Source organism: Solea solea, chromosome 19 (genome assembly GCF_958295425.1).
Source record: "Solea solea chromosome 19, fSolSol10.1, whole genome shotgun sequence".
NCBI lineage: Eukaryota > Metazoa > Chordata > Actinopteri > Pleuronectiformes > Soleidae > Solea > Solea solea.
Window position 1 is genome coordinate 13,306,071 of NC_081152.1, and position 20,110 is coordinate 13,326,180.

Below are 20,110 nucleotides of genomic sequence, written 5' to 3' on the forward strand. Positions count from 1 at the left end.
GAGTAAAAGTAAACAAAATATTAATAACAAAGTAATGTACAGATATGTGAATTTTGTACTTAAGCACAGTAACAAAGTATTTGTACTGTGTTACACTACAAGACTGATAAAGTGGCCAACGAGAGTATTGCCCCTTTAATCTTTACTTTGGTAATGGATCGTGTACGATTTTTTTTCTACAAAACGGTTGGTATCAAAACTCTGATAAAATTCCTGACACATAAAATCATATAAAGTTGTCTGCTATGGTGCAGTGTTTTAGACGACGTCATGTGAACGCAGCACACGACCATACGTAGCAGGGGGCGGGGAGGTTTAGCTGCTCCCTAAACTACAATACCCAGAGTTCCGTTCGCGCGTCAACAGCAACAGCTAGGATGTTGCGATAACGGTGGCAGCCAAAGATTGCTGCGGTTGCAGAGATTAGGCTGCAGGGAAGAAACCTCTACCTAATGTTTTTTTAGATGTCACATTCTTGTGGTTTCTGATTTACAGCGACAGGCGGAGGCCGTTTTCCGGACGACTCCTCGCTTGTTTGTGTTTAAGAGAAAAGGCTGCATCGAGGTTATGCGTTAGCTAAGTAAAAAAAAAATCACATTTTTTTTTCATTAATTGAAGGAAGTAAATAGCCAGACGAGCAGATATGTGGCAACCAACGGACGCTTCACCTGAATGAGGATGGAAAGATTTGTTTCGGGGAACACAATCGTACAAGTTACACGTCGGATATATCGCATTCGGGGACGTTATTTTTAGAGGATAACCTGGATAACCTTACACGAAATGTCATAGCGCGTGAGTAGCTAGCACTGAGCTAGCTTGGTAACGGTTGGACGAGATGGAGAAGGACATAGTGTTATCATCATCAGCAGCATCAGCCGACCATGAGCAGCTGCATGGGTAGCTAAAGACAGACTTTCTCCGGAGATGCTGGGTGGTGTAATTCACTTACATAACAGCTCTACAGTCGCAGCCACTCCAGCCTTTCACAGGGTGGCTTGTGTTGGCAAGTGAATGGGAAATTTGCCACCGAAATTCTCAGCTTCATCATCATAATACGTCGGGAGAAAAGGGGGGCATTTCTGCATGTTTTGAGGCTGCACTCATCATATAGACTCTCCTGCAGCGTCAGATTCAGTGCACATATTCTGTGCAGGGGGAAAAAAGCATCTCATCACATCTCTGTGTGTGTGTGTGTGTTAGCTTCACATACTCCTGACGTTTCGACAACATGAGGAAGTTCTTTGACTCTCGTCGGGAGTTGGTGAGCTCTGGGCCTGGTTCTGGAGGAGGAGGAAGCTCTGGGTCCAGTCACGCAGGCGGAAATTTTATTGGACGAGGCTTCACTGTCGGGCGACACCAAGTCACTGTTGAGGAGGTTATTGCTGAAGGTGAGGAAAAAAAACCTACCCACGACCCAAAAAAACTGGGTTCTATGAACCAGTATAACGCTGCCCCCCACCCCCCACCTTCCTATGAATTCACATCATAAAGTTTTTGTGTGTGCATGCAGGGGAAATCCCAGGGTATCATAGAAAGAATAGTGTGTCCCCCTAATATTTATCCAAGTTTGTTTTTTGAACCTTGGGTGTCCATTACCATTGCAATTTCTCTTTCCCCCTTCCCCATCTCTATCTTTCATTTAGGCATGGTTTATAATATGGACACTAACCGAAACAGAGGCAGATGAATTAAAAGCCTCTTAAACAGTGAATTAATTCACTGCACTAAAATTATTTTCAAAAGTCTTTGATACCACCCTGGCAGTTGGCCGTCAGGTTGTTTGTACTGTCCATAGCCCTCGATGGGGCAGTGTGTGTATCTGTTTGGCACCATGGGCCCCTTTGGCCTTGACAGGAGCCAGCAGGGGTCAACAGCTGATTATAGAGCATTTTGAACTGGTGTAACCAACCATCTTCTTTCAGTGCTGGGCCCTTGGAATCGACCTAACAGCCCTGTGCCCCCTGTCCCTTATTTTAATGCATGTAGCAAGAGTAAGGTGTGTGTGTCCCAAGTCTAAAGCGTGAGTCATGTATAGGGATGTAACCTTATATCCTCCCCACAGGAATGATGGAGCTCTGCATCTACCCCATGCTTAAGATGCAAAACGGAGAGGCCTGCTGCTCTCTATTAGCTTCACTCTGAGTAACACAACAGTTTCCTCCTACCAGTTTTTGTGATTCAGGGAGATGGAAGATCTATTCTGGTGCCCCACAATCAAGCTGTTATTTGATCCCATTTGAAATGAATGAACAGCTGAATGGAGGAGAGGTTTTGCATATCTGATAAGATGGAGATGATTGACTTGCAGTATTCCCTTTTTATAAGAGTAGCAGTCAGTTTGTAGGACATCAGCACACAAGTGATTGCTGAAATGGAGGCCTGGGGAATGCACTCTTCATGTTATTTTCCATCACCTGAGTCCTCATTTATGTACATGTACTTGTTTGTGAACAGACACATGCACATCCGAGCGGTAAACTGTGAATCATAAACAGGACAGGAATATTCAAAGCATTCCTTTACGGTATTGATTACTACTTGAACACACCATTTCCCCTATTTCTTTTTTTGCAGATTTTAAATGATGTAGGAAGACAGTGTTTTACAGCTGACTGTACTGAAATGTACTTTGCACCAAAAGCTGAAGCAGACCCTAAACATGGGCGTCTATTGAACTCATCCGTGTCACACATGTCGGGTTGAAGATGCAGTGTAAGCTGCATTGTTTGTCTGATGACTGATGTCACTCTGTTACAACTAAAGTGAATTTGAGGCCTGAGCTATACCAGATGGTTAGGCCTCAATGTAGGCCTCTACAAAATCCCTGCAGCAATGACATGACTAATACATAACACTAAAAGCCTGCAACATTTGGTCTTGCTTGTCCATATTGATGGAAGCCTGTACACATACAAACCGTGAAAAAAAAATACATCGACTAAATGTCTTTAAATCTGGATGGCTTAAGAAAAACTCAAGAGAATGGTGTGATGCTGAAGTTATGGAGGTACAGCCCATTTTGTCTTGTTTTATATTCATTATTGGGTTTTGTTTGTCTGTGGAGTTTTCGCTCATATGTCTGCCACATGTGTCTGTGTCTGTTTGGGGAAAATTCCATTTTAATTCAGGTTCCTTCTAAACCCTGCAGGTGGTTTCGCAATTGTGTTCCTCACGCGAACAAATCAGGGGGTGCGCTGTGCCCTGAAGAGGATGTACGTCAACAATGAGCACGATCTGCAGGTGTGCAAACGGGAGATTCAAATCATGGTGAGTTGCTGTGATTAAACTTTTATCGGCTTGTTCTCGCTTTGACCTTGTGTGGGTTTGTATTAACCACATGCAGGCAACGAGCACAAGTCATTGTGCCTTTTGAAACTCAAAACGTGCCTGCAGAATGTCTCAGAAATCCACACATGAAAGATGTCTTATTGTGTGGAACAGCAATTGAATTGTCAACCTGAACAGTCAACCTTCAGCAGTTCAGTATTTATTCATCTGTTTTTTTGCTTGTTCAATCTTCCTTCTGAGATGTAAATTAGTTGTCAGGGTTATTACAATGGAGATCAATTCTTAAAAAGACTACCCAGTACCTTGTGATATTATTTTATTTCAGGAATAATTTATGCAATCCTTATGTTAAAGTTGTCCCCTATGGGTCTGTGACACATATTTAAACGTAATATGTTATGCATGCTAACATAAAATAATGATCCATTCATGTTCTTGGTATAAATTCACAGTTTATACTCATCACATGCTGGTAATGGTAGGAAAAAAAGACTATTCTGGCAGTATTTGACTGCTTGACTGGTGAAATGCAAGAGCAGAACTGGGATTTATTTGGTCTATAAATAGACATGTTTGTCATTGTAGCCTACCACTAAATGTAATTTCAGCAGTCTTGGAAAATCATTAGGTCATTTCTGAGGAGTTTAAAGAGTTCAGGGTCTGCACACAAGAACTCGTTCTCCTCTGTCTAAAGGAGGAACCTTTGAGGAAGTAAGGAAGCAGTGAATACGTTCCAAAAAGTCACACTGGAACAATGCAGTGTCTTGTGTTACTTCTGACACCAACACTGACATTTGATTCGAAGATGATGTCATGTGCCATTTTTGTTGTTTTCCTTTGTTTTAATTCTCACTTACACACACACAGACACACACAGACTGGTATGTATCAAACAGTCCTTCACCTCAGATTCCTGATGCACAGCATCTCCTCTCTAACACATTTGATAAAAGGCTTTGCAGTATATTTATTGCTTGTTATATGTGTCACGGAACATGTGATCAAAGCAATTGTAATATTCCCAACTATTCACCTCACAAGACATAATATGAGCATTTATGCAGCAATTGCCCATTTAGTTGCAAACTTTATGCCCAGTGGTGTGTTAATGCGCTTACACTCGTATTTTCCTTGCAGAAAGACCTCGTCGGCAACAAGAACATTGTTGGTTATCTGGATTCCAGTATCACGGCCGTGGGATCACGAGATGTATGGGAGGTTTTCATACTAATGGACTATTGCAAAGGTGAATCCTGTCAAGGATCTGGGGTTCATTATTGTGACTATTAGAGTATGGGGATCGTAAAAGAATATATGTTACAGGATGTTTGTCTTCCATGTTTATAGAAACAAACACTTAACACTTAATAAAAAATGAATAAATAACTATTAACTAAGTAACATATTAAGTTTCAATCATTTATGCCGTCATGTAATTGCTGTTTTTTTTTATTTTGCAGGAGGGCAGGTGGTCAATCTGATGAACCAGAGGCTGCAGACTGGTTTCACTGAGGCTGAGGTGCTGCAGATATTCTGTGACTCCTGTGAAGCCGTCTCGCATCTGCACCAGCGCAAGACGCCCATCATCCACAGAGACCTAAAGGTGACACATTTTGCCGCCTTTGTTCTCGTGATGCTCTGCTCTGCAGTGTGGAGGACAGAATAGGCAGGACATTCTTCTCTGCCAACGCAGGTGCAGATCATCACGCTGTGAGGCCTTTTGAAGAATTGTGATTGATATGTTTATGGAAAGTGTTCAATTATGGATAGCTCCAACAGGAGGAGATTGGTGTCAAAATGCTTCAGAAACCACAGAGCTCAGTCAACTGTAGTGTGGTTGTTGTATTCAGTTTAGGTAACTGTCACTGAGTAGTTTAAATCTGAATAGAAACTTTTTTGTGGCAAGCAGATTTTCCTTAAACTATAACTAGAGTAACTGCTTTAAATCTGAGTGTGACTGCACCATGTACTGTAATTTGAATTCATCATTGTCTCATCTGTGGTGCATCTACAGGTGGAGAACATCCTCCTGCACGACAAGGGCCATTATGTGCTGTGCGACTTTGGCAGTGCCACCAACAAGTTCCAGAGTCCGCAGACTGAAGGGGTGGCTGCCGTGGAGGAAGAGATTAAAAAGTTTGTGCCCCTTTTACCCGTTTAAGGAAATATTTGCAGCTCTCTCAATCACTCGCACTTCTTTGCACACATGAGCAGTGCTCTGCTGCTAAATACTATGGTTTCAAGAGGATTTATGCCCAATTATGAGTATGTTATACTTCCTGTGACTGTGCTGACTTGCAGTACTTGGACAGTACTTCTGACTAGTCTGTTCATGTGTTCTTTCAGGTACACCACCTTATCATATCGTGCCCCTGAAATGGTCAACCTCTACAACAATAAGATTATCACCACCAAAGCAGATATCTGGGTGAGTGAGGAGAACAGATCTCTGTTGTAAGCCTGATAGGCTCAATAAGTAATACAGCACTGCCTGTTACTCACACTTAAGGTATAAGTCTCAGTTTAAAAAAAAGAGCTGTATGTGCATGGGCACTGGATGTTTTCCTATTTGACTATGTGGACTTTTGTGAATATATGAAACGCAGTGGCCTGTTAAGTAATTTTAGGCATGTTGGTAATTAAAAGGAAGTTAAGAACTGTAAAAACTTGTTTTTATATTGCTTAAAAGACAGAAATACTCCTTCTGTGTTGTTTTATAACCTTCCGCCTGCTGGTGTTTGGGGAAAATGACTTTTTAAGATTTCCCTTTGCATTATTGGTAACCTCTCCTCTCCTCTCCTCTCCTCTCCTCTCCTCTCTGTGTGGTGTGATGGGGCCTACTTGTGTTTCTCCTCACTAGGCACTGGGTTGTTTGCTCTACAAGCTGTGCTTCTTCACTCTGCCCTTTGGTGAAAGCCAGGTGGCCATCTGCGATGGCAGTTTCACCATTCCAGATAACTCTCGCTACTCTTACGATCTTCACTGCCTCATTCGTTAGTGCCTCTTCAATATCAGTACATGTTTTTATATTGAATTCAGTTACAAGGAAAGCAATTCTTAATTGTTTGAGTCTCACTGTTCTTTCTTTCTTGCTTGCTTTTTTTTAGGCTACATGTTAGAGCCAGACCCAGACAACAGACCAGATATCTACCAAGTGTCCCACTTTGCTTATAAACTAGCTCAGCGGACCTGTCCTGTTCAGAATGTGAAGGTTAGTCCCTGTCAGCATGAGGGTCAGCTGAAATATTTGGACTTGCTCTGCTTTCTCTCGTGAGGAATTGATTTCTCTTGTATTCAGCAGAATCTGCTGTAGGTTTCTGTGTTTGACCCACTTAAAGAAACATGTTAGTTGTCACAGTGTGGGGAGGGAAACCTGCACCAATTCATCATTTGCACATAGTAGAAAGTACTTACCATTCTTAATAATAGTCCATATTAATCACAGAACTGTCAACTTAAAGGATCTCTCTTTTTTATTGTAAAATTGTGTGGATGCTTTTATTGATAGTTCAGTAATTTGTTTTCTTTCCTGAATTACAGAATTCTCCAATTCCTTCCAAACTTCCTGAGCCAATCAAAGCAAGTGAGGCTGCAGCAGCGAAAAAGAGCCAGAATAAGCCCAGGCAAGCATGACCTTCTTACATTGTATTACCATTAAAGCCGAACCAACACTACCTTTTGTTGTATTTAGGTAGAGGCATTGTTCTGATACTCGTAAAATAATTACGTTGACACCGTTTGCAGCGATTAACAAGTCCAACATCGTCCCTTTCTTTGTAGATTGACAGATCGAGTTCCCACCACTGAAACCTCCATCACCCCTCGCCAGAGGCCCAAAGCTGCACATACCCAGCCTGCTGCTGGCATTCTACCCATCCAGCCTGCTGCGCTTACCCCGCGCAAGCGGGCTAATCTCCCGAGTGTTGTAGCTCAGCCTGTTGGTACGCATGGAATCCAAGTTTTTTTTGCATTAAAACTTGAATCCCTCTCGTCCTTTGTGCTGAATTATACAATTGTCAACAATAGCAGATCAAGTATGCAGCTTAAAACTAACTTAAAAAAAAAACTGCATTAACATTAAACCTTTTATGTTGCTTGAACTATAGATTGATCTGCTTGTATAGATCAAACTGTTTCCGTGCTTTCTGAGGTGTAATGTGTGCGACGTGTTTTTTTTTTTTTTTCCACATCCCACAGGAGTCAGTTTAGACCTCTTCCAGCCAGCTGCAGCTCTGCAGTCACAGAAGGCCCAGACCTCAGCTCTGCCTCTCATTCAGTCCCAAAACAGTTCCAGTCAGGCAGTGGCTCCACAGAAGCAGGTACACACTGACTACATGCACCAAATCGCTTCTACAGATTCAAATGAATACAAAACATGTAATTTACCTGCAAGGTGAAGTATCTTAAAGAAAAATAGCTTGTGCAAGGTTTAACATACATATGTCTTCAGTCTTGTTTTTTTAAACAAATAGTAAAAGCAATTATCCGGAGACTGATAGACATAGAGTTTTCAGTTTTGATAATGGCCAGAAGTCAGATTGTTAAAGTGGGATGTGGTGCTCCAAAGAGTTTGAGAGGAGGCTTATATTGTGTAAGAAAGTGAAGTGAATTAAAGGGGAATAGCATAAACATGTGTGATTTGTTTTTCTCCCACTTCTCTATAGTCAGACATAATTAGATTTCCTAGAACAGACCTTTTTATGCATTAAATGCAGCATAACAGAACATCAATATTGCATTTGACAGTAAACTAAAGGGGGATCACCTTTTCCTATCTGAGAATAAGTTTTAAACTTTCAAGTGATCATATGCTGCATTTATGTGCATGATTTTAACCTATTTCTGGGATATTAATGGTGTTAGCCCACAAAGTTTACACCTGTTTTGTGAGCACAAAACCCTTTGGGCACCATCAGCTTTGTTGTTTTCGTCTTTCAAGTTCTGTGGTGATTGGTATTTGGATTGTAATAACGTCCGATACTATATATTAGCAAGCTGTCCATTAGTTTAGCAACGTGTGAATGTAAAGCTCAAACAAATAAACTTGGTGTAATAGACCTTTTTCATATCTTTCAACATGAAATAGTAGGACAAACACATGTTTTACCAGTTTTAAAAGATAGGTTACACTCAATACTTGACACTTTAACCTGTAGAAGTTGTTTCTTTTCTGAAAATGTTTTGTTATTTTAAAACTGCATACATGTTTCCCATATTTTCTGGTTGTGTTCCAATAAATGAATCGAGAAATAATCAGATTTATTGTTTTAGCAATGCTATAATGAGCATACAGTCCAAGACTTTGGCACAGCACTGTATGTTTTCTTCTTGTTTTCTTCAATGGTTGGCTGATGTAAGCATTGACGTGACAGTACATAACATTGTCTGTCTTTGTGTGACAGGCCTTGCAGCCAGCTGCAGCTCCGGCAGCAGAGGCCACAGCTACAGTATCACCAGTGACTAATGTTCAACCACAAGCACAGCCAACAGTCCAGCAACCGACCACACCTCCCTCTGCAGTTCAGGCACCAGTGACGCCATCCAGCCCGGCCCCACCTCAACGCCCGGCTCGACGCAGGCAGGCTGGCCAGCCTCAGCAGCCGGCTTCCCCCGGAAAACCGGCCTCTCCTCAGCCACCTGTATCTCAGCAGCAGCAGCAGCAGATCAGTCAGACACCAGCTGCACAGGTTCAGCCTGCCTCCACTGAGATCAGCCAAAAATCAGCTGAGGTGGTGAGTGGTCGTTGTTAGAGAGTTGGGATTCTGCGGTTGTTTTTGATTTATTTCATCTTCTCTTTCACTCCACGTATCTTTTGATCAGACTCCACCTGCTTCCCCAAAGACAACGGAAGAACGAAGCCACCAATGCATTCTGAGTGACGCCCCCGCAAGTAGCATTGCTGCAGTTACAGTCAGTGACTCTCAGCAGCTGCGAGGAGTTAATGGGGATGCTGGACTCAACCAGTAAGAGACACATTTACTGGACTAAACCTGACAAGTAGTTCAGATTCTCTTGGTCCTTAACTCCATTTGTTTTGTGCATTTATCTCTTTAGAGCGCTCACATCTCAACCAAGCACCACCCTGCATGTTCAGCCCAGTGTTGCAGATGAAGTCCAGGACCAAAGCCTGACTGGATCCACTGTTCCTGCCTCTGGTGGTGCCACCAGCAACCCCACACAGGCTGCGTGGAACCCCTTTGACGATGACAACTTCTGCAGCCTCACTGCTGAGGAGTTCAAACCAGAAGACAAAAAGCCTAATGGTAAAGTCTGTATTGGTATGTTTGTAGTATTCTCAGTAACTAATATACAGGACATGTTAATAACTAGGTTTTCTTTATTTAACTGGACCTACCTTTAGAAACGGAGACATCCTTTGAAGAGTTGATACCAGGCCTGCAGGCCTCAACTGTGGATAATGAACACCAGGAAAAAAGTATGTTGCACTTTTCTCTGTAGAGTTGTGTTTTCATTTTCATTGAGCGGGACAGTTTGGTTCCGTTACGTACAAAGTGGTAAAGGTTACCAAAACACAGATATGTACCATCCCACTTTTTGACACTCTTCTGTTTGGTCCATCACCTAAAGGGTGGAGCCAGACACACTGCATTAAATAGTCGTCACATCTGAGCAGCATTGGGAATGGAATGGGGAAAACACAATACCCTTTTTAGGCCGTGTTGAGTGTTTTTTTGTCTGTGTTTTATTTACATATGACGTCAACATGCCACAGTGCCATCCAGCCTACACATCCTGTGGTCGAAACACAATCCAGATCAGGGTTTACCATTCCCAAACTGTTCCATAACGAGCTAAACAGCACTGTACCGCTTGGTAAAGGCACACAGCTAACGTGAACCATTCATTCAGCTCCATAGATCCTTCAGTTCCATGATCATTACAGTGTTTCAGATGTGTTGATGATTCTACTCTAGTTAAGTGAAGTGTTCACAGCACATTCTGTACTCAACAGTTAGTTGATGTTTATCTATCATGACAATAACATTGAAGCATATCTTTTAGCTTAAATTAGCATGAATAAATCGGGTTAGAACAAAGCAAACTTTAGAACACTCAGCCTTGACTTTGACAGTAATATATATGTTGGTGCTGCTCTGATGCTGTGCATTGCATTGTCTGATCTGTCCTAAGCTATGCAGTGTGATGTCAATCCAAATCGTAATGCATCTGATAGCTTTTACGATGCTTTCTAAAGTGATGGCTGCTTGTGTATATCCCATCAATTAAGCAAGGGTTTCAGTCGGACTGAAAGAAACACTGACATTTAAATGACTTTTAATGAGAAGAGTTCTGACAGGACTGTTGCTTTACCGAGGACACGCAGCCACTTAGGGTTTATGAACCGCTTTTAACAGGAGAATTGATTTGATAGTGAATAAGATGATACTGTAGCTTCGAGTCTCCTGGTGTTTAACAACACAGTCATTTGGTTTCCTCATTTGCTCTTTTGAAATGTTAAAAATAATAATTTGACATTCTGGGAAATACTTTTATTTCCTTTCTTGCCAAGAATTTAATTGATACTGAATAAAAAGCTACTTCTAGCTGCTAATTAGCTCTCAAGTTTGAACCATTAATGTTGAAATGCATCAAGGGATACCACCTAACATTTATTTTAGACACTCTAAGACAATTCTTCTGGCTTGATTACAAATCGCTATATCTATATTGTTGTTTTGTTTAACAGTTGAAAGACCATCAGCCATTCTTGACCTTGATTCGGAAGCGTCGCTGTTGGTTGTACCTGATCATTTCCATATCATCGACCTGTTAGATGCACCAGGTAAACACAGTTTTCTCTGGCTTATGCCACTCTTCCAGACGCACAGTGGATGATGTATGAACTCGGTTAATCTACTTGGCTAGTTTTGCCTTCCAGAAATATTTATGTCCTGAATATTTAAAAAAGTAATGTGCTGCTTGTCCTAAAATATCCATACCCATGTTAATAACAATGAAAAATGAATGATAACATGAATAAGTAATGATATGGAAGTACCCAGTCTAAACATTACATAGATGAGCAGGCAGTCCGGCACCAAACCAAGTAACATCATGTCGAACTATTGAATGTCTTAGATTTTCTCCTCTGTTGCTGTGAGCTTTCTATTGTATTTTCAGCTTTGTGTAATTGAGTGTGATGGAGTGGAAACACAGCTTGTTTGTTAGCAGTGTTTTGCTGCAGCTGATACTATTTTTGTACTAGGGATGGCTTGATACCACTTTTTTGTGCCTTCAATACCAACAAATACTATCTATTGATACTGATATCAGTCCAATTCAGTTTTTGTCCCTCTTTTAAACAGCTCTTAATAAGACATTTGTACGAATGCATTTAGCAACTAGCTGGAACCAGCCCTTTCATAAGTATAAGCTCATGCAATGTTTTTTTTACTTGTTTTGTCTTCCCTCATTTTTACAGAGAAGCTGATTGAAGGACTCAAATCTCCTGACACATCTTCACTGATGCTTCCTGACCTCTTGTCATTGTCTGATCCCTTTGGTGGCTCCGTGGAAGAGTCTGCGAAAGGTGTGTGTGTGCTAAAAGTATGAATGGAGAGAAAGCTGTCAATCTTTACTCCAAACTAAACCTCAGCCTCCTTCCTGATGTGTCCCAGACTCTCTGACTGCAGAAGACTCCCTCCTGGGCTGCTCCCTCATCTCTGCTCCATCCACCACTCCTGCAGCAAGCAGCGCCACCTCCTCAGTATCTTCTGCTCCCACCTCTGCTGCCTCTGTTCTGGATGACTTCAGTCTGTTGTCTGGAGACTCTGCACAGCCTAAAGCAGGTACACTGGAAGACGCTCCCAAACGTAGGTGGCAGAAGTCCCTGAACACTCGGAGAGAGTGACATTTTTAAATATGACGGTCCATAACTGAAACTTTGCGTAAAATGTATTATTATTCACTTTGTGCTGTTAAGCTCAGCCTGTATGCCACTTTTATGCCACACCTACAGAAAACATGTTTTCATGTCGGTGTGTAAGATGAAAAAAGATTTCATCTGGCTCCGTGTTGTGCAACAGTCCACAGTAATGGTATAGAACGGTTTCAGCTGCATGTAGAGACATGCGTTTTCCAGCAGTATTCCTAAATAATTCATGCCCGATTTGAGGCTGCCCAATTATAAAAAAGCAAATTTACACTGCATTTCTCCATTTTTAGTCTTTCATTTGTTACTTTGCGAGTGAAAGCAGACATCATGTGCAACCAGCTGTAAACGTCAACCACCGGGTGGCAGAATGATTATTTTATTTTAACAAAATGCCTCGTCTCAGTCTGTGCTATGTTCATCTTCACGGCTCGATGAAAACGCCTATTTTTAATGGAGTCTGTCAGAACTGTACTGTGTTCACAGCTGTTTGCGTTCAGCGGGTGAATAAAGGCATTTGAGTGTTTTTGACAGTGCCAGCTCCTAATCACAGCCTGAATGTGTACACCAGCTGCATGATCCTAATTACAACTAATCTCTTCTCATAAAATCGTATCAAACAGCCATTTTACCACGCGAGAGCAGTGGATGTGTCTCTGCAGTGTCTCTGTGACGATTTAATGAAAATGTTATTGTTAGACATTTGTCGTGTGTGTGTGTACTGCTCGCTTTCTTTTCTCCTCTTCTTTCAAAACTGGGATTTTGTTCTGTTGCATTGAACACCCAAATTTTTTTTTGGTTTCCCTGCAGATTCCTCTTCCTGTCTGATCTCAGACTTGGAGCCACAACAAGCCAGCGGAGAGGCAGGCACAGAGGACGACGAGTTTGATCCTATTCCCGTCACAGGCCGAAAGAACTCCCAAGGTAAGTTTTTGCAGTTTCGACACAGGTGGGTCAAGATGTAGGATTACACACCCAGATCTGTGTTGTTGTTGTTCAGTAGCATGCTAGTTTGCTAACTAATTGATGACCTTCATAGCTACTGATAACAGGACTGCACTACTTTAACTCCTCACTCGAGGATATTTGAAAACCAGTAGAGGTAACTGGGTATATTCTGCCTTCTTTTCCTTCCTTTCTCTTTCTCTTTCTTGAATCCTCTCCCTCTCTGTGACTGCTGTGTTTGCCTGTTGTGACTCCCACTCCTCTGCTTCTCCTTCCCTCTGTTTTGCCTGTCCTCTCCCCTTGTCTATCTGGCCAGTTTCAGGAGGCCACTCGCGCAGTAACAGTGGTGGCTCTGAATCCAGCCTGCCAAGCCTGGCCCGCTCCCTGCTGCTGGTGGACCAGCTCATCGACTTGTAGGCCCCTCCCCCCCCCCCCGCCCCCGAGTAGAAGCTGTAACACTGGATAATAGACTGGCATAGCATAACTGCAATCAGCACTGTTGTCATAACTAGCTTCCTGCATCCCTGGCTGTCATCTTCATTGTAGATCCTACAAATAGAAACTTCCTTCGCCTTCTAGTGCTTCTCCACTCCCCACCCTCTCTGCATACAGATGACATTATCTGGCTTCTCTTCACCTCTTATCTCTCTCACCTTCACACCTACATTTTTTCTCCGTCGTAGTCTCTGTGCATCATGTATTTTTTTCCCCCCCATTCTTTCTCAAGATGAACCTTTGCATCCTTCTGTCAATCAGGATATAATATTGCTATCCAGTTTGTTTGAATAATACTGCGTTATGTCTAATCGCGAACAATAGGAGATCATTGTTGTAATGTACAATAGGCATAGTTCTAAGTGGTTGTAGTAATTATTGTGCACAAGTGAATTAGTCGTCGTTTGGCTTTTTAAGTCCTCCCCAGATTTTTTTGCACATTTTAAAGAGAAAAAAAAAAACCATGACAACTTTAAATATATATATATATATAATTTTTTTTTTTCAATTAAGGTCATTTTATTTCTCCTGCGAAGGGAAACCTGTTTGAAACGTGTCATGTAGCTTAAATTTGCACAGTAGCATAAGTGGCACCTCTGTCAGCTTTGAGCTGGAATATCGTATAATATAATTTAAAGCTGCTATAGATTAGACTGAAGAAAAAAAAATGAATAATGTCACAATCTGGAAACAAAACAGCCATATCCACACATCCTGCTTCTCTTTCTGCTTCTGCACCACACATAATTATAGTGTCGTGGAAAAAAACAAAGCAGGAGACGAGGTGTTTGTCTTATAGGACGAACAGCAAAGTGCCATAAAGTAATCTGTGAACTGCTGACTGGAGAAGTCATGGAGGTGTACAGTGTCTGCTAAACTCAATTATATAACTACAATAACGAACTTAATTTCCAGGCAGAAGTGTACTTGAAGAACAGGGACCTGCTCTTATTTTACTGTTGTTTTAATCTTAACTTTGATTTTGTCCTTTGGAGACAAAGCAATAGGTGGCTTTTGGAGTTAGAGGACAAATCATGGCCGTTCACCAGTGTTTATAGCAGTGTGCCATACCAACAGAAAATGCATGAAATCGTGAAAACGCCAAGAAAAAAAACCAACTAAGTAGAAATGGCTATTCGGGAAATAGTCGGCACTAACGGAAACGACAAAAGATTTTCTTGCACTCGCGTTTTTGTTTTTTTTCGTTTTTTTTTTTAAATTGATCCCGCATCATGCATTCCTCCTTCCTACATTCCTGCCATTTATTGGTTTACTCATGACTTGTGTAAATATACAATTTATCTGCTGACTCTTATCCAGACTATAGTCTGTGGACTATGTCATGAAGCTTTACGTTTGGAAAACATTCTGCTTTACTTGTGAAATCTGTCTCTCTCTCTCTCATATATACATGCATACATACATATTTTGTTTCCTTGTTAATAAATGTTAATATAAATAGAGTGTTAGAGAATGAATGTAAAAAAATAGATCTTAGTCTATGATTAAATATATATATATATACATATATATATAGAAATAATTCTTAACTCCGTAATCTATGAATACTATTGAAGAATACTCTATAAATATTTCATTCCTCCTTGTGTGATGAGAAAGTTGTTGTTTTTTTTTATTCCCTGTTTCTGATTATTGAAATGATTCTCCCTCAATAATTGTCAGTACATTCAAATGTATAGATGACGCGATCCCCGGTCTTTGTTCTACTCGGACGATTAGGCCGAAATCCCTGTATGTCTTATTCCGCCCGTGTTATATTTGTTTACATGGACTGATGAAGGATTCTATTTTTTATTCTTAAACCGTCAACAGTTTTCCGGAGAGAGCGAGAGCTTAACCTCTTGAATCTTGTTTCATGTCATTGCTGAATTAGGACTTCTTTTTTTCTCTCCCCCTGCCCCTCAGAGATTGTGTGCTTATGTTTTTCTCGCTTTACTGGTTTTAGTGATCACAGACGTCATATCGAAAAAGCATGGCAGTGTTGTTGAATGTTCTGTTCATGTGTGTTGGTGGTATAAACCGTGTTATGATCAGTATGTATGTGTGTGTGTGTGTGAAGTCAGATTTGTTGGATGTGTTTTCCAGTAGCCTTCTTGTGTTGTTGTTTGCAACAAACATGGCGACGGTCACGTTGTCATTAAAATCTCTTCTGAAAGCACAGCCCTCTCCCCTAATTCTCTCAGGTCGTCAGTGCTACGTGACTCCCTCTCTCTCTCTCTCTTTCTCTCTCTGACTCTCTTCTTTCTCTGAGAGTTGGGACTCATATTGGCTTTCCCCGCGCTCCGCAGTCTCACTGTCCTCTGGAAGTCTGCGCTCTAATTTACAGCTAAGAGAATCTGTGTGATGTCATATGTACAGTTTGAGGGGCTCTGTGAAGTGTGAGAGAGGTGCGTGAAGGTGCAACACTCTTGCTCTGCAGCAGTGGGTTGATGATCCGTCAGCTGTCCAGGGTTTGAAAAGTCAGCTCTGTATCCGCAATAGAAATGTATCTATAGGATCAAACAGTCATTTTGTCTCCACATGCTCGATTACAGTGGGCCGACTTATCGCCAACCCCCTCTTTTCTGTGTTCTATTAGAATAAACAAAATAGCAATGAGTAGCATACAGTTTCTGTATGTTATGATGTCTAAATAATCCTGATTTCTTGTTTCATCATAACCATTTAACCTTTAAATCTGTCTAAGAAGAAGTAAATCAAATCAAATGTAGTTGCCTATGATTAAAAGTATGAAATAAATAACAAACGTTGTGCTGTAATTATGGTGACCTAATCACATGATCAAAAAGATAAAGGATTCATGTTCTATTAGCCTGCAATGCAACAACAACAACAACAACAAGAAAAAAATCGATAAACATCAAGGAGTCTCTTTTAGGTGCTGCATGTGCAACTGGTGACCTAAGTTTTTTTGTTGTTTTTATTAATAAGTCATCCTCTCCACGTCATTTGCAGTCACTGTTTGAACCTATGCAACTCCCGAGCTTTCTCCCTGTAGCTGCCTGTGTGCTGTTGTAAAAGGTAAAGCCAAGCAGGTGCTGAGTTTAGTCCTGTGACTATGAAACAGGAGCCCCTCGTTCTCTCTGCTGTTTTGCCCCCACTCCAAAAAATAAGAGAGGAAAAAAAGAGCAATCGGATCCTAATGAGTGTTTTGAAAATGCCTCTTGTCTGTTTGGCCCAAAACCTGCGTCAGAGCTGTGGTATCGTGTGCTCCTTCTATTTTTGTGAGATAATTAGAAAATTATAAAGGAATAGCAAATAAAATACAAATGTGAATGTCAACGTGTTGAGTGTTGATTGTAAGATGTTCCATTGCTGTTCATTGCCTTCAGTGTCAATTTCCACATTTTAAACAACGCGGCTATTTCAAATTGTGTATATATAAGAGGAACACCTGTTTCTCGGGAGACCTGCATGCAAAGGTTATGTGCATGAAGTATTTAGAGTTGGAAACTTAATGACTAACTATGGTTTGTTAAATTGAAGCAGAATATGTAAAGGTTGGTGGGTATAATTGTGTAATGCACCAGTCAACGTCTTATTCTACTGGGATAGCAGGTTAAATCCACTCAGGTAAGGTCAAACATCAGCTCCATGCCCCGTTTTTTTTATTTTTGTATATAATTGTGGCAATTACATTCCTTATACTACAAGTAAATAAACTTAAAGGTGTCAGGGTCATTAGTTTAGGTCAGAGGTCTCAGAATTCTACTTCTGTCTCTTTTTATTGTTTAAAGATGAATTTTGCACCATAAATATTCTTATCGAGGTTTCATATCAAAACAAACACTGTTAATTTGAAATCCTAGGAAAAATCACCATGAATAACATAATATTCCAACATATGAGGGAATATTGTGATACTAAAAGCACTTTTAGTTTACTTGATTGGCCAGACTAAACATTCAGTGGCCCCCAGGTCATTTGAGTTTGAGACCCCAGGTTTAGGTCATCTCTGACACACGATCAGCTTTGTTATCCATCGGTAATTCACAAGAATAGTGCAGTGACGAAGGGATGATGTTTGAATTGGTGACATAATTGATTAATTACATTTTGGACCCATAATGTCCCACTCAAAACAACTGTAACTGTTCATTTGCAAAGGTGTTTATGTTGTATAAAGACATTTAAATAGAAACTGAGACATAATTAATGTGCTTTTCCCTTTATTGGCTTTAAAACCACCATCTCAACTCACTTTCATTCCAACATCACATGCAGGAATGTAGCATTTTTTTGTAAAAGATTCATATATAATTCAGTGGATCAACTTTCCGTCTCTGGATTTTGATCCATTTGAGAAAAACGTAGTTTCAACATTGATTTCTGTGTCACTGAAAGAAAATGATGCATTTTATATTATGTCTTTATTTCAAAGAAAGCTCTCTGGCATGTATCCTTATGTTTTTCTGTTTTCTCTCACACTTAGACCTGCAGAGGGCGCTCCACAGTAATGCACAGCAAAGCTCTGGAGCTGTTGCTTCTGTGCAGCTCTATGAGGAGAAACCAATGCTGAGGATCCAGCAGACAAGTCCTCCTCCATGTGGCTGCGATAAACACATGTTGCAACCAGATGAGTGGAGCACACAACACCACACGATACAAACGCCCACCACTGCTTTTCACTTCATACCTGTCGACAAACTTCCACAATCCCAGCCTCCAAACAGGCCGGTCCCCCCTGATGTCTTTCAGCTGGCCCCCTTTAAAACACCTGAGTCCTCATCTCACGAGGTTGAGGCATCAGATGTTTTCCTCCAGGCACCGTTTAGAAAGAAGCAGGAACCCACAGAAGCCGATGCTCAGTTATTTCCACAGCAGATTCAAACCAGCAAACAGTGTCACCTGATGCCAGTGTCATCTCTTCCTGCTCCTCGGCCTCTCCGTCCATGGGCTCCTCCTCCTCAGCTTCTGCTGCAGCAGCCTGTGGCCGTGCACAGGGTCGTCTCCAGGGTGGGCCAGCAGGCGGCTGTGGGCTCCGTGGCCGTGGGGCCTCTGCACTCCTGGACCATAGGGGGACGAGCTCTAGAGGACCCATTTACCACTGCACCATTTCAGCCACGATGCTCTCAGGGGAAACCCTGAATATGCAATCGGCTCGAAAAAAAATGCCAAAGTTTTACGTCGGTCGCAGTGTTGGAAGTTTTTGTTGCTGCGGTATCAAACAAACCAAATAATCCCTTTACCAAATATGTGATGCTCTACCTCAGTCAACTGATTCACTCTCAAGTCCATGTTCAACATGTCAGCACTTTACAAACAGTGTGAACTCAGACTGAGAAATGATTTGGATACACTTTAGCGGATTGAGCAGGCACTTCATTTAAAATGTTAGATTTCCATTTACAACACACCAAATATATTTTTAAAAATTAGAATGTTCTGACCATATACATTTCAGTTTTGTTCAATTTCAGGTTTCTCACCTCAGTTCACAATCGATAGGGAAAAATATCCGATTTCTTGCTGTGAAACATTTCACACAGCTGTAGGAGGGGGAATATTTGTGCTGTTGTATTTATGATGTTAACAGCATTAAGTGAAATTTCTTTTAAAAATATTTGCAGATGATTGTGAACCAATAGTTTGCCTACTTGACTTGTTCACAGGTTAGTGCAGCTGTTAAATTACACCCAGTATTAAAATACCGCGTAAAATAATTTGTTAATGTTTTTCTTTGGTCTTTGGTATTTTGAACGAAATATATCAACTTCACAGACGACTTAAAGCTGTGGGTAAAATAAGCAGTGCAATGTAAGTTGTATGAGCTCAAGAAGTTCTTCCAAGTTTTATTAAAATTTCGCTTTTTACTCTGGCAGAGACGTGGATTTTTTCCATAAACCATGCTGCCTTTTTGCTAATAGCATCTGTGCATGCATAGTATTCGTCTTTTATATTGATACTGGACATCGGAAAATTGTCAGTGAAAGTTGAGCTTTGTATCCTATTAAAGGTTTTTGAAAATAACGACGACAATTTGGCTGCAGTGTGTTCAAGGTACATACAAGTTTGATGTGACCAGCATGTCGAAATCTACATGCAAGTAAAACAAATAAGGTGGTTGGTTGGAAACCAGGCTGCTAAAGTTTAGGAAACACAGAAATAAGAAGCAGCACTTACACTGCGTTTATGTACACACACACATACACACATACATATACAGTACATAACTGTACCACTGTCTTTGTTTTCATAAACATTGAACTTATCAGAGCACTGTGGCCATGCAGCAGAAAGACTCAGCAGGTTCGTGACTCAGTAAGAACGTGTGGAGTTTGCATGTTCTCCACATACAGTATGTGCGTGGCTTTTCTCTGGTGTCTTTTCCAAGTGGCGTTAGAGGCTCTTATTGTGTTGCCAAACTGAGGTTTTTTTCTTGTAGTAAACAAAGTCACTTCTACTCAAATTTTGTCTGAGTCTGAATGAATCCAGCAGGATCTTTGTTCTACGCAATGCTTCTGT

At 41.1% G+C, this 20,110-nt stretch overlaps 1 protein-coding gene across 2 annotated transcripts; it reads left to right on the forward strand.

Annotated features, from left to right (window-relative positions):
- Nucleotides 1-346: 346 nt before the first annotated feature.
- LOC131446148 (AP2-associated protein kinase 1-like) lies at nt 347-19,615 on the forward strand. 2 transcript variants are annotated; one of them, XM_058617189.1, is made up of 20 exons: nt 347-1,391; nt 3,152-3,270; nt 4,429-4,537; nt 4,752-4,894; nt 5,306-5,427; nt 5,638-5,719; nt 6,152-6,284; nt 6,399-6,502; nt 6,832-6,914; nt 7,072-7,232; nt 7,489-7,610; nt 8,694-9,023; nt 9,112-9,254; nt 9,346-9,554; nt 9,653-9,727; nt 11,000-11,095; nt 11,735-11,842; nt 11,931-12,101; nt 12,995-13,108; nt 18,078-19,615. In XM_058617189.1, the coding sequence occupies exons 1-20, from the start codon at nt 1,232-1,234 to the stop codon at nt 18,731-18,733; spliced, it is 3,240 nt and encodes a 1,079-aa protein (XP_058473172.1). In that variant the 5' UTR covers nt 347-1,231; the 3' UTR covers nt 18,734-19,615. The 2 variants fall into 2 exon arrangements, with proteins under 2 accessions (XP_058473172.1, XP_058473173.1); XM_058617190.1 differs by lacking the exon at nt 18,078-19,615 and adding an exon at nt 13,446-16,927 and having other exon boundaries at nt 349-1,391.
- The last annotated feature ends 495 nt before the right edge of the window (nt 19,616-20,110 follow it).